Genomic DNA, 15,232 nt, shown 5'->3' with positions numbered 1-15,232 from the left:
TATCTCTGTGATCATGGGCACGATTCCAGCAATTCCAAGGCCTGGTTTCTCCATCTATAGAATGAGATTCACAATTGGGCCAGGTACAGTGGCTCATGCCTGTAATTCTAGCACTTTAGGAGACCAAGGCAGGAGGATTGCTTGAGGTCAGGAGTTTGAGGCCAGCCTGGGCAACATAGCAAGACCCCACCTCTACAAAAAATGAAAAAATTAGCTGGGCATGGTGACACACACTTGTAGTCCTAGGTGCTTGGGAAGCTGAGGTGGGAGGATTGCCTGAGTTCAGGAGGTCGATGCTGCAGTGAGCTACGACTGTGCCACTGCACTCCAGCCTGGACAACAGAGACAGACACTGTCTCAAAACAAGATGAAAAAAAAAATCTACTCACTCAGCATTGTCATGATACATGAACCATTCTGGAAAATAATTTATTTAGAGATGTTGGTAGATTAAGATGAATACATGGAAATTCACCAAGTAGAAGGGTCAGTGCCTTTCCCACCTTCTGTGGTGAAGAATCAGCTTTATCTTTTCTGACATTTTGCAGCCAATACTTTTCTGAAATAGAATAAAGAGGATTTATGAGGGAAATGAAATGGAGAAAGCCCCAAACAACATCCAGGGCTCACTTTGACAAAATTAGATTGAACAGACGTAAGATGACTCCATCAGATAGCTATAAAAGTATCTAAATGCTCTCTCTTGATTTCTGTACTTACCCAAAGGTACAGAAAAGGCACCTGTCTTCAAGTCCTACCTGAAATAGCCCACCTTAAAGGCAGGGGTGGTGTGTAGGTGATTTTTATATCCCTTGCTGTCTGTATTTTGAAAGCACTTCAGCCAGGCGCCGTGGCTCATGCCTGTAATCCCAGCACCTTGGGAGGCCAAGGCAGGTGGATCATTTGAGGTCAGGAGTTCCAGACCAGTCTGGCCAACATGGTGAAACCCCATCTCTACTAAAAATACAAAAATTAGCTGGGCGTGGTGGCATGCATCTGTAATCCTAGCTGCTGGGGAAGCTGAGGCACGAAAATTGCTTGAACCCGGGAGGTGGAGGTTGCAGTGAGCCGAGGTCATGCCACTGCACTCTAGCCTGGGCAACAGTGAGACTCTGTCTCAAAATAAAAAAAAAAAAAAAAAGAAAGCACCACGAACATCTTTAAATGAATGAATGAGGCCTTGCTTCTCTTAGAATAAATGTGGAGCTCCCATTATTATTGTCCTATGATATGGAACATGGCTTTTTTTTTTTTTCTTTTGAGACAGAATCTCGCTCTGGTGCCCAAGCTGGAGTGCAGTGGCACATCTCAGCTCACTGCAACCTCTGCCTCCCAGGTTCAAGCGATTCTCCTGTCTCAGCCTCTGGAGTAGCTGGGGTACAGGCATGCGCCACCACGCCCTGCTAATTTTTGTATTTTTAGTAGAGATGGGGTTTCACCACATGGGCCAGGCTGGTCTCAAACTCCAGACCTCAGGTGATCTGCTTGCCTTGGCCTCCCAAATTGATGGGATTACAGGCGTGAGCCACTGCACCCAGCGGGAACATGGCTTTTTAAAAGGCATCTCTCTTGACTTGGCATCCTCCATGCCCGCACTGAACCCTGGCTGCCCTTCTGTTCTGGTTCTTGCCATGTGGCCTTGTGATTTGCATTTGCACATCTGTCTTCCCTGCCCACTGGGAGCCCCTTCAGCCCTGGACAGGTGCTGACTGCTCTGGAAGCTGTTTGGAAAATGAGCCTGTTGTACAAATGAGCCCACAGCCCTTGGAGAGGGGACGGATTGTGGAAGGTGCTGAACCCTGGCTTCTCGAATGGGGTTTCTGCCCTGTGTTTATTGCCCAAGGACCCAGATCCTTCAGCTTGACTGAGAAACTACTTTCATTACGCAGTTGTTTGGACAGTAGAGGGATGTTTCTCATACTTGCCTGATCCTTGGAATCATTGGAGTCCTTGGTGTTTTCACAGATTCCTGGGCTGTCTTCAGATTCACTGAATCAGAATTTCTAAGAGATGGGCCTAGAAATTTGATTTTTTTTTGGAGATGGGGGTCTTGCTCTGTTGTCCCTGCTGGACTGCAGTGGTGCGATTCATGGCTCACTGCAGCCTGGAACTCCTGGGCTCAAGGGATCCTCTCATCTCAACCTCCCTAGTAGCTGGGACTATAGGTGCACAGCACCATGCCTGACTAATTTTTAATTTTTGGTGGAGATGGGGGTCTTGCTATGTTGCCCAGGCTGGTCTTGAACTCCTGGCCTTAAGCGATCCTCCAGCCTCAGCCTCCTGAGCAGTAATGTTTGATTTTTAACAGACATCTTTAGATGAAGCTTATGCTTGGAAGTTGAGGAAAGAGGGAAATAATATGAAATTATCTAGTACCTTGGGAGAGCTACATAAACCCTGTGGCTCTCTGTTTTCACATTTGTAAATAAGATGGGGTTCCTATTGAGGCTGTTGTGATGATTCAGTGAAATAATGTGTCAAGTACTTAGCAGAATGCCTGGCATATTTATGTAATGCCTGTCATACTTAATGAGATGGCTGACACTAAGGATGGCCTGTGTGTCTTTATGATTGGCAAATGTCTGATTTTCATGTGATTTGTAACTTAGAATCATATAGGTAATTCAGGCTTACAGAAAAATAAATGGGGAATAGTGACTTGTGCCTGTAATCCCAGCTATTCAGAAGGTTGAGGCAAAAGGATTGCTTGAAGCCAGGAGTTTGACACCGGCCTGGGCAACATAGCAAGACCCCCTCTCTTGGAAAAAAAATCTGTATCTTATAGAAAAATTATAAGATACAGAGGGACAGAAATAAGAAAATAAACTTCACCTATCATAACCCAGAGATGCAGTTGCCAACCTTTTTTCTCTCTCTCTCTGTGTGTGCGTGTGTATATATGTGTATATATATGTGTGTGTGTATATAATTATATATATGAATGCGTTTTGCATTCAGAAACTAGGGTTATACTATACCTTTTGTTTTGGCTGTTGTGTGGTTTCATCTGACATGACATTTTTTTTTTTTTTGAGACAGGGTCTCACTCTGTCACCCAGGCTGGAGTGCAGTGGCACGATCTCAGTTTCCTGGTTTACTGCAACCTCCGCCTCCTGAGTTCAAACAATTCTTGTGCCTCTCAGCCTCCCAAGTAAATGGGATTACAGGTGTATGCCACCACGCCTGGCTATTTTTTGTATTTTTAGTAGTGGCGGGATTTCACTGTGTTGTCCAGGCTGCTCTTGAACTCCTGACCTCAAGTGATCCTCCTGCCTCGGCCTCCCAAAGTGCTGAGACTGCAGGTGTGAGCCACCGTGCCTGGCCTGGCATGACATTCCTTGTGTGTTAATTAACGAGAGTTTGATAGACTTGGGTTCAAATCCCAGTTTATCCACTTAGTAGCTTGATGACCTTGGACGAGTTATTTGACATTTCTGGGTCTTGATTTCTTCCTTTGTACAATGGGGACAGTGATTGGACCCATATCACAATCCTCCGGCGTTGTGGAAAATGAAAGAAGGTAATTCATAAAATGTGCTCATTTCAGCATTTGGCTCAAAGCAAATCTGTTAACTGACAGCCACAGTTACTCTGTAGCATCAGTCCTGGAAAACCAGGAGAAAGAGCTGCTCTTTGCCGGGGTCCCTGTTCGGGAAGCACTGCTCGATCTCTGCCCAGCATAGCTTCACACTCTGTGCAGTTTTCTGGGTTTTTCCCTTGCAGCCGAGTACACTCTTGTCCCACAAGATGATTCTCATTCCCTTTTGCCTCAAGGGCAAGGCTGGAACTCGAGGCCACTGTCCCCACCTGTCTCCTTCACTCCATCTGCTTCCTAAACTCACTCCTCCCATTTCTAATGTGTCATAGTTGGGACACCCCTTGGTTCTAACTCCTTGGCAAGTGCAGGATCTTAGTCTCTGGGTGACCTGGGAAACACTTCCCCCGAGCCCACATCCCCCTTCAACAAGTAGGACGTGGGTGTATGGGGTATCTACTGCACAAATCATTTCCTTCTTTTTTTTTTTTTTGAGACAGTATCTCGCTCTGTCTTGCCCAGGCTGGAGTGCAGTGGTGCGATCTCGGCTCACTGCAGCCTCTACCTCTAAGTTTAAGGGATTCTCCTGTCTCAGCCTCCCGAGTAGCTGGGACTACAGGCATGTTCCACCACACTCGGCTAATTTTGTATTTTTAGTAGAGATGGATTTCACCATGTTGGCTGGTCTCAAACTCCTGACCTCAGGTGATCCACCCGCCTCGACCTCCCAAAGTGCTGGGATTAAAGGTGTGAGCCACCACGTCTGGCTGAGAATGCCTCAGCAGGCCTGCGAGGAAAGGTGAAAGACACCTGTTTTACAGATGAGGAAGTGGAGGCTCAGCGAGCTGAACTGACTGGCCCAAACCTCAGAGCTAGAATTCAGGAATTCACTTAGATGACTTCCTAAGATGAATAAGGCCCTCTCTCTGCTCCTGAGGGGTCGATGCCCAACTTTTGCACTTCCAGGTCAGTGGGAAGGAGCCGTGAACAGCTCCTAGCATAGTGTCCCGGTAAAGAGACAGAGCTTTCGGATCACACCCTGGCGCTCCCACTTCAATAGCTCTGTGGATCTTGGCAAATGATTCAGCCTTTTGAAGTTTCGGTCTTCCCGTTCATAGAATGGGCTGAAAGTACCAGCCTCACAACTAGTATTGTCGCATGGATTAAAAGGAACAAACACAGCCGGGCACGGTGGCTCAAGCCTGTAATCCCAGCACTTTGGGAGGCCAAGACGGGCGGATCACGAGGTCAGGAGATCGAGACCATCCTGGCTAACCCGGTGAAACCCCGTCTCTACTAAAAAATACAAAAAAAAAAAACTAGCTGGGCATGGTGGCGGGTGCCTGTAGTCCCAGCTACTCGGGAGGCTGAGGCAGGAGGATGGCGTAAACCCGGGAGGCGGAGCTTGCAGTGAGCTGAGATCCGGCCACTGCACTCTAGCCTGGGCGACAGAACGAGACTCCACCTCAAAAAAAAAAAAAAAAAAAAAAGGAACAAACACATTCACAGCACTTGGCTCACAATGCCAGGCATACTGTAAATGTTTAGTACATGGCAGCTGCGATGGTGGCTGTTATTCCTGAAAACGTTTTATTGTCATTGACAAAGATGTCCCAGCAGACATCACAGAACTGCTCACATCATGGGCTTTTCACCCAGGTATCAAAGGAATCCTCCATGCAGAAGATTAAAAAGAACGAGGCAGATCTGTATGGATTAACATGGAAAGACACTCAGGGCTTACTACCGAGTGAAAAAAGCAAGTGCCCAAAAGTGCATGCTGTGTGATACCATTTATGTGAGAGGAAAAAAGAAATCGTACACATAAAGGCACATTGCAGCATTTCAACAGATCTGTATGTATTTGTGAAAATTCACAGATCAACGTCTGGAGAGAGGGGCACCTAACTGGTCTCAGCGATTACCTGCTGTACCTCCAGGGATGGAATCTGCATTTGTGGGAGTGGTCGAAGGGAGCTCTGGCCTTATCTGAAATGTTCAAACTTTCTTTTAATTATTTTTATTTTTATTTTTTGAGATGGAGTCTTGCTCTGTCGCCTGGGCTGGAGTGCAGTGGTGTGATCTCGGCTTACTGCAACCTCCATCTCCTGGGTTCGAGCAATTGTCCTACCTCAGGCTCCCGAGTAGCTGGGATTATAGGCGCCTGCCACCACACCCATCTAATTTTTGCATTTTTAGTAGAGACGGTGTTTCACCATGTTGGCCAGGCTGGTCTCAAACTCCTGACCTCAGGTGATCCGCCCGCCTCGGCCTCCCAAAGTGCTGGGATTACAAGCATGAGCCACCGCGCCTGGCCTGAAATGTCCTAACTTTCTTACAAGGAAAATATATGCGGCTGGGCACAGTGGCTCACTCTTGTAACCCTGGCACTTTGGGAGACCGAGGCGGGAGGATCATCTGAGGTCAGGAGTTCGAGACCAACCTGGCCAACGTGGCCCAAAACCTCGTCTCTACTGAAAATACGAGAATTAGTTGCATGTGGTAGCACACACCTGTAGTCCCATCTACTCAGGAGGCTGAGGCAGGAGAATTGCTTGAACCTTGGAGGCAGAGATTACAGTGAGCTGAGATCCGGCCACTGCACTCCAGCCTGGATGACAGAGTGAGACTCTGTCTCAAAAAAAAAAAAAAAAAAAAAAAAAATAAATGCATTTATTAAATAATTAAAGTAAATTAAATTGAGGTTATCCTTTCTGTAACTTTGGAGTGTTTGAATTAGACTGGGTTTGAATCTTGGCTCTGCACTTACTAGCTGTGTGATTGTGAGCAAATGGCCTACCTTCTCTATGCCTAGTTTCTTTTTTGGTACAATGTAGATGTTAATAGCACCTAGTTCCTGGGAATATAAGGATATATTGAAATAATGCACGTATGACATTCAACATGGGCCTGGCCCATGGGGGAAATGCTTAGAAATGGTACTTCTATTTTTATTTATAAAATATTTATTTATTTATTTATTTATTTATTTATTTTGAGACAGAGTCTTGTTCTGTTGCCCTGGCTGGAGTGCAGTGGCATGATCTCAGCTCACTGCAACCTCTACCTCTTGGGTTCAAAAGCTTCCTGCCTCAGCCTCCCGAGTAGCTGGGACGACAGGCGTGCACCACCATGCCTGACTAATTTTTGTATTTTTAGTAGAGACAGGGTTTCACTATGTTGATGAGGCTAGTCTCGAACTCCTGACCTCAGGTGATCCACCCACCTCGGCCTTCCAAACTGCTGGGATTACAGGCGTGAGCTACCGTGCCCGGCCGTATTTTTATTGTTATATTTATTTTACTTACTCTTCCAAATCTAGCAAGGACATCTTAGCCCTTTAAGGGATCTAGTATCTTCTTGGTCAGTTATAATGCAAGAAAAATTGTGAATAATTCTATAATACAGTGTGTACAAATAAAGTCCCAAGAAAGAATTTATAAGGTCCTGCTGGAGCAGGTGGCATTTGAGGTGGGCTTTGGAGAAAAATTCAGATTTTCATGCATTGATGTGGTGGTGTATCAGTTAGCTACAGGTCCCTATAATGCTGTATAACAAACACAAAACCCCTGTGGCACATGACATAAGCATTTATTGGCCATGCCTCTGGGATCAGCAGTAGATTGGTGGCTCCTCTGATCTGGGATGGCTTCACTTATAGCCAATAGCCAGGCAAGAGTTAGCTGTCAACTGAGCTAGGATGGTTTTGGCTGTGATATCTGGGAAGACTTGACTCTGCACCATGTAGTCTCTTATCCTTCAGCTGACTAGCCTGGGCACATTCTCATGAAGATGACGTGGTCCAAGCCAGCAAGTAGAAGCACACAGGCCTTCTTCTATTGGCTGAGGCAAGTCACATAGCCAGCATCATTGAAAAGGCGTGGACACAGACGGCACCCCTTTGGTGAATCAACTGCAAAGTGACATTGCAAAGGGTATGGACACAGGAGGGGTGTAAAGGATTCAGGTCTTTTTTTTTTTTTTGAGACGGGGTTTTGCTCTGTCTCCCAGGCTGGAGTGCAGTGGCGCAATCTCGGCTCACTGCAAGCTCCGCCTCCCAGGTTCACGCCATTCTCCTGCCTCAGCCTTCCAAGTAGCTGGGACTACAGGCGCCCGCCACCACGCCCGGCTAATTTTTTTGTATTTTTAGTAGAGTTGGGGTTTCACCATGTTACCCAGGATGGTCTCGATCTCCTGACCTCGTGATCCACCCGCCTCGGCCTCCCAAAGTGCTGGGATTACAGGTGTGAGCCACCGCGCCCGGCCTCAGGTCATTTTTATACCCTTCCTCAGGTGGGTATGGAAAGGACTTCCAGGTAGGAGGAATCAGGGAGGTGACATTTGAGGTCCTGCATGTGTTTAGGTAATTTTCCCTTTTTTTTTTCTTTTAAATACAAACTCTCGCTTTGTTGCCCAGGCTGTAGTGCAATGGCATGAACACAGCTCACTGCAGCCTCGACCTCCTGGGCTCAAGCCCTCCTCCCACCTCAGCCTCCTGAGTATCTGGGACTACAGGCACACAACAGTATACCTGGCTCATTTTTGTATTTTTAGTAGAGATGGGGTCTTGCCATGTTGGCCAGGCTGGTCTCGAACTCCTGAGCTCAAGCGATCCTCCCACCTCAGCCTCCCAAAGTGCTGGGATTGCAGGTTTGAGCCACTGTGCCTGGCCCTGTTTCAGGAATAACATGGAAATGAATGAGGCAAGGAAGGAGAAATGGAGTAGGGTTAAGCCCCAAGTAATAATTTAAGGAGTCAGAACTGTATTTTGTAGTCCAGTGTTTCTCCAAATGCATCAGTTTGATACCACCATCATACTTTTTGCCATATCTGTGTTTTCTTTAAACCAACTCCATTTTTTAACACGCATGTATTTAAAAATTAAACCATGTGCAGCTATTGTAATGGAAAACTAGTGTCACTTGCCATAAATGGAAGACAATGAAGAAAATAAATACAATGTAAACACAAGTGTCATGAAATTGTGTTTCATATTGTTATCTGCTGAAGGCTCTGAGACTGTCCTGTGCTCTGTTATAAAGAGAACAGTGGCTCATGCCTATCATCCCAGCACTTTGGGAGGCTGAGGCAGGTGGGTTGCTTGAGTCCAGGAGTTAGAGACCAGCCAGGGCAACCAAGTAAAGCCCGTCTCTACAAAAAATAAAAAAAGGCATGGTGTGTTGGCCCATGCCAGGCATGGTGGTACATACCTGTTGTCCCAGCTACCTGAGAAGCTGAGGTGGGAGGATGGCTTGAGTCCAGGAGGTCGAGACTGCAGTGAGCCATGATCACACCACTGCACTTCATCCTGGGTGACAGAGTGACACCTTGTTTCAAAAAAAAATAATAATAAATAAAATAAAATAAAAATAAAAGAGAGAGAGATTAGCAGAGGTTAGAGAGTTGTTAAAGACATAGTATCATTCAACAGAGACTGTCTCCTTGATATAGTCAGATGGCTGGAGAAAAATTTGGACGGAGAAGAAAGTGCTCGCTATATGATACGATGTTATTTAACACTACGCCTAGGTACCACCTCTCAAGTTATCAGTGATACCCGCAGTTGGGAAACACTACTATTCTCCAGCAGATGTTTGATAAGGCAGTACCATGGTTCCAATGGTCCTGCCATTTAACTTCTGGTCTTAGCCTAGTTTTTCAATTTTCTGTGACTTTTTTTAAAGGTATGACGCATGACATCACTGGCTTCCCAGTTGACATTACCTCTTTTGTTTAACAAATTGAGGCTGGGCACAGTGGCTCACACCTGTAGTTCCAGCATCTTGGGAGGCCGAAGTGAATGGATTGCTTGGGTCCAAGTGTTCGAGACCAGCCTGGGTAACATGGTGAGACCCTGTCTCAGTAAAGAAAAGAAGAGAAGAGAAGAGAGGAGGGGAGGGGAGGGAAGGGAAAGGAAGGGAGGGAAGGGAAGGGAAGAAATTGATAAATCATGCTCATTTATTATTATTTTTTAAAGGGGCCAGATCCTTATTTCTTTTGCAATATTTGAAATACAACGTAGGCATACACAGATATAGAATAATGAACAGTAAAACCTCATTTATTCAGAAGAAAAGGCTGAGGAAAACCACTGGGTACAAAGCCCGATTTGCAGATATTGCCAATGATGTAAGTTTGTGTATCTTTCACATAATTTCTATAAATAGGATGGATTAAATTAAACCCTACTAATTTCAAAATCAGAACTTAAATTATGAATTAGGAAGACGCAGTTTTCTATCCGATTAAAAGTACATTCTCTTGCGGTACAATGGTAACCTGTACTTAAAAAAAACTAGATAAATGAAATATTGGGCTTTTAAAGAATGTTTAGTAATTTAAACCTGATTAGTTTTTATTTTATTTTTTACATTAATTAATTACTATTGTTATGTTTTTGAGATGGAGTCTCGCTGTGTTACCCAGGGCCCTGATCTAGCATGAATGCAGTGTCTTTGCAGACGGATGGTCAGGCTGGGGTGGTCAGGGGGTCATTCTTGCTTTTGTGTTTCAAAGGTCCGTGTTCTGGTTCCAGTTGTGATACCCCAAGATTCATATGTTGAAATCCTAATCCTCAATGTCTCAGAATATGACCTTATCTGGAAATAGGGTTGTTGCAGATGTAATTAGTTTAGGTGAGTTCATACTAGTCCAACATGACTGGTGTCCTTGTAAAAAGGGAAAATTTGGACACAGTCACACATACAGGGAGAATGCTGTGTGAAGACTGAAGTTTGGCTGCCACAAGCCACGGGATTCTCAGAAGCGAGGGGAGAGGCCTGTCGCAGGGCCTTTCCCAGTGCCTTCAGGGGGAGCATGGCCCCACCGACACCTTGATTTCAAACTTCTAGCCTCCAGAACTGTGACACTGGAAATGTTTCCTGTTCGAACCATCCAACTCGTGGTCCTTTGTTACAGCAGTCCTTGTAAACTAATGTAGCCCAGAACTCACCTTTTGGAGTAAATCTGAGTCCCCTCAGTGGACAATCTAAGCTATATATATATGTGTGTGTGTGTGTGTGTGTGTGTGTGTGCAGTGCATATATGTATACATATACACACACATTTACATCAACATTTATATCTATATGTATGGAGTAACTCTTCCCAAACCAATACCACAGGATTTAGTCTAGCTTTTCCCATCCCACATCCGTGTCACTCTTCTCAGACAGGAAGAAAAATAATGCTCAATAGATTTGTTTATTTGCTCAATTTTCTGTATTTACCTAATCTCCCAACTTCACTGGGCCATTGCTATTTCTGGATGCTCTTCTTGGATGGTCGTCTCATGGGCCCTGACCTCTGCTGGGGCTGCCTTTCCTCAGCCCCTTCCCTCTCCTCCAGGTAGAGTTGAACCACTTGCCCGGGTAAGTGCACTGGTGTGGTGGGCTAAATAACAGTCCCCCAATAATTTCTACCTCCTCCTGCCCAGAAGTTGTGTTTGTGTGACCATACATGAGAAAAAGGACTTTGCAGATGTAAGATAAGGATCTTGAAATGGGGAGATTGCCCTGGGTTGTCTGGGTGCGTCCCAGATCATTGCAAGGTTCTGTATAAGAGGGAAGCAGGAGGATAAGAGGCAGTAGCAGGAGATGTGGTGATGGAGGAAGTGGTTGGAGTGATGTGGGGAAGGGGCCAGAAGCCAAGGCATGTGGGCGGCCTCTGATCACTGAAAAGGGAAGGAAACTGATTCTTGCCGGGAGCCTCCAGAAGTAACCAGCCCTGTTGACTTTAGCCCCATGAGACTGATTTAGGACTTTTGATCTCCAGAACTGCGAGATCAGTATGTTTGTGTTGTTTTTAGCCACTTAGTATATAGTTATTCATGACAGCAGCCACAGGAAACCAGTATACCAGGGATGCCAAGACTCCCTCAAGGAGGTGGACTCCATGTTTTTTAATTTCTCTATGAGTCAGGAGGCTTTAGCGACAGAAATCCAGCTCACTGCAGCTTAAGCAAAAGAAGAGAATTTATTGGCGCACATCACTGCAGAGTCCAGGGAGATTTGGTTTCTCCGCTCAGTGCTGGGGCTCAGATGATGGCTATGGCTGGGAATGTGACTCCATCTCTTGGCTCTGCTATCTTCCAAATGGGCTTCAGTGTCAGGAGGATCCCAGATGGCGGCAGGGACGACGGCCCAGGCAGCTCCTGTCTTCCATGACACCACCTGGCAGCCCTGGAGGGTGTGCTATGGCTATGTCCCAAGTGCTTAGAAGAGGTCCCGGTGGGGTCTCAGTGGCCCAGCTGGATCCGTGATTGCCCTTGACCCAAGTACGGCTGTTTGATGGGGCCTGGGTTACGTGCCCACCCTGCAGCTGTGGTGGGGTGATGCAGTGGGAACAGCCTCACATCAGCTGGATGGACTGTGGGCCAAAGAAAGGAGGTTCCTTGAAAGAAAGTTGATGTGTTCTTTTCAGTAAAAGGGGAAATGGAGACCAGGTAGCAAAAGCACAGAAGCCCATGACAGCCATCCCAGGCTCCAAGTTTTGCTTTGTTTTGTTTTGAGTGATGGTCTCACTCTGTCAGCTAGCCTTGAGTGTAGTGGTATGATCATGGCTCACTGCAGCCTCCACCTCCTGGTCTCATGTGATCCTCCCACCTCAGCCTCCTGAGTGAGGATTTCTTTTTTTTTTTTTTGTAGAAACAGGGTTTCACCACATTGCCCAGGTTGGTCTCAAAGTCCTGGGCTCAAGCAGTCCTCCCTCCTTGGCCTCCCAAAGTGCTGGGGTTACAGGTGTGAGCCATGGCATCCGGCCCTCTGAATTTTTTGATCCTAGAATTCAGACTTTGTTCTTGATAAATGTTGGTTGACGGTTTTGAAATGCCACAGATACCTCCATACTGAATTCTAATTTTGTTCTATTTAATTATCTTTATTAAATACATTTTAAATTACAAAGATGATAATATAGGCTGGGTTTGTTGGCACTCACCTGTAGTCCTAGCTACTTGGGAGGCTGAGGCAGGAGGATCTCTTGAGCCAGGGAGTTCGAGGCTGCAGTGAGCTATGATTGCATCACTGCACTCCAGCCTGGGCAATGGAAAAAGACCTTGTCTCTTAAAAAAAAAAAAAAAAAAAAAAAAAAAAAAAAAAAAAAAAAAAAAAAGATAATAATGTATTATACCTCGGGTAACTACTGAATGCATACAAGAAATGTATATAAAGAAATACTTGACCCAAGTCAGAGGCCTGGAGTTTATTCTTCCAAATTGTTTTCTCTGCTCAGACACACAAGTATTGCCTTTCTTTGGTTAATATTGTGAGATTTTACAAACCCAGCAATAAAAAACTTTCTTTTCTCATGTCATGGGATCTCTTCAGAAGCCTGGGTTCAAGTCTGTCTCATTTTAAAAGAATTAATGTTTGGATGTTTCTGTAGGACTTACAATTCAAACAGCACAAAAGAGTTTAAATAAAATGTTTCCCCGACTCTTTTTCCCCACCTTCCTCTTCCCTCCCCTAAAGAATTGGGAGTCCTTGGCCGGGCGCGGTGGCTCACCCCTGTAATCCCAGCACTTTGGGAGGCTGAGGCGAGCAGATCCCGAGATCAGGAGATTGAGACCATCCTGGCTAACACGGTGAAAGCCCATCTCTACTAAACATACAAAACATTAGCCGGGCATGGTGGCAGGCGCCTGCAGTCCCAGCTACTTGGGAGGCTGAGGCAGGAGAATGGCCTGAACCTGGGAGGCAGAGCTTGCAGTAAGCTGAGGTCGCACCACTGCACTCCAGCCTGGGCGACAGAGTGAGACTCCGTCTCAAAAAAAAAAAGAAAAAAGAATTGGGAGTCCTTGTGGACGGAGTTTCTACATTTACAAAGATATATACAGGGAAGGGAGACATTGTCCTTATGAATGGGAGAGTATTTTTATTTATCGGTGTACCCTGGAGACTGTTCTCTGTCAGTACAGAGCCTGCTTCATGGTTTGATTTTAGAGCTGCATAAGTTTCTTTGTTGGCTGTAGCATCATTTATGTAATGAGTCTTCTACTGATGGACTCTCAGAATGTTTGCAGTCCTTTGCTGTTGCAAACGGAACTGTAAGGAAGTAACCTTGTACAGTCATTCTGTACAGTATGGGTGTCTGTTGGAGGAGTTCCTGCAGGTGGAATTGTTAGATCAAAGGATGTGTGCAGACCAGGTGCAGTGGCTCATGCCTCTAATCCCAGCACTTTGGGAGGCCGAGGTGGGCGGATCACCTGAGGCCACGAGTTTGAGACCAGCCTGGCCAACGTGGTAAAACCCTGTCTGTACTAAAAATACAAAAATTAGCCAGGCATGGTGGTGCACACCTGTAATCCCAGTTACTCGGGAGGCTGAGGCTGGAGAATTGCTTGAACTTGGGAGGCGGAGGTTACAGTGAGCCGAGATCACACCATTCCACTCCAACCTGGGTGAAAGAGTGAAACTCCATCTCAAAACAAAAGAAAACAAAAACAGAAAAAGATGTGTGCAATCGAGGTGGCAGTGGATGCGATCAAAAGGCCCTCCACTGAATTGGTACCAATGTGCGCCATCTCCCCCAACCCCAAGCCAGATGCTAGAGCCGCCTGTTTGACCGTCTTCACCAACGAGGTGGAAAGGTGGGTGCCAAACTGGATCTCACTGTAGCGGAACCAGTCTTTATAGAGTTGGCTGGGTTTAGGGTGGGGGTTCGTAGGGGATTCTTGTCTCTCTTCCTTGTGTCAGTGCCTCTGAGATGTGTCCTCTGTCCTTGTCTGTGTCTCCACAGAGCAAGCTGGTGAAGTACTTCAGCCGGCAGCTGTCCTGCAAAAAGAAGGTGGCTTTGCAGGAGCGCAACGCGGAGCTGGATGGCTTCCCCCAGCTACGGCACTGGTTCCGGATCGTCGATGTGCGCAAGGAAGTCCTGGAGGTGACCTGGGGGGCCCCTGCGTCCCCTGCCCCTTACTGGCCAGCAGCTACCCCCTGGGTTGCTCTTGGGCTGCAGGTTTCTGGCTGTGCACAGCACGGTCCCTGGCACATAGCAGGCTTTTAATAAATATGTGCTGGACAGAAACATTCAGGATGACTGGTGCTGTCTGAATGGCGTCATTGACAGTGTGCTTCCCGAGTCAGTCAGAACCCTTCAGCTCTGCCACATATTCACAGAGTCACCTTAGCTAAATCACTTCACCTCTTAGTCCAGTGCTGTCTAGTGGAACTTTCTGCTACGATAGGAATATTTTCTATCTGTGCTGCCGGATGTGGTAGTTGCTTGTGGTTAGGATATGTGATTAAGGAACTGAATTTTAAATTGTGTTTAACATTAATTAATGGGGCCCGTGGAAGCCATATTGAACAATACTGTCTTAGAGCATTAATATTCTCATCTGTGAAATGTGCATAATGATTGTCATCTCTTCTTAAATAGCCAACATCATAGAATGGCATGATTTTTATACAGTGTTCAACTCAGCTGGGCACAGTGGTTCATGCCTGTAATCCCAGCACTTTGGGAGGCCAAGATGGATTGCTTGAGCACAGAAGTTTGGCACCAAACTGGGCAACATGGTGAAACCTCTACAAAAAATACAAAAATTAGCCAGATGTGGTGGTGCGTGCCTGTGGTCCCAGCTACTTGGGAGGCTGAGGCAGGAGGATCACTTGAGCCCAGGAGGTTGAGGCTACAGTGAGCTGCGATCATGCACTCCAGCCTGGGTGACAGAGTAAGACCCTGTCTCAAAAAAAAAAA

At 46.1% G+C, this 15,232-nt stretch overlaps 1 protein-coding gene across 1 annotated transcript in view; it reads left to right on the top strand.

Moving 5' to 3' along the window:
* KSR2 (kinase suppressor of ras 2) overlaps positions 1-15,232 on the top strand; it is a 501,760-nt gene that overhangs the window by 92,521 nt on the left and 394,007 nt on the right. Inside the window, exon 2 of the mRNA XM_026456593.2 lies at positions 14,273-14,413. Coding sequence (XP_026312378.2) covers positions 14,273-14,413 — 141 coding nt within the window. The remainder of the gene's footprint in view (positions 1-14,272; positions 14,414-15,232) is intronic.

Source organism: Piliocolobus tephrosceles, chromosome 10 (genome assembly GCF_002776525.5).
Source record: "Piliocolobus tephrosceles isolate RC106 chromosome 10, ASM277652v3, whole genome shotgun sequence".
Taxonomy (NCBI): domain Eukaryota; kingdom Metazoa; phylum Chordata; class Mammalia; order Primates; family Cercopithecidae; genus Piliocolobus; species Piliocolobus tephrosceles.
This window is presented reverse-complemented; position numbering and strand designations above follow the sequence as displayed.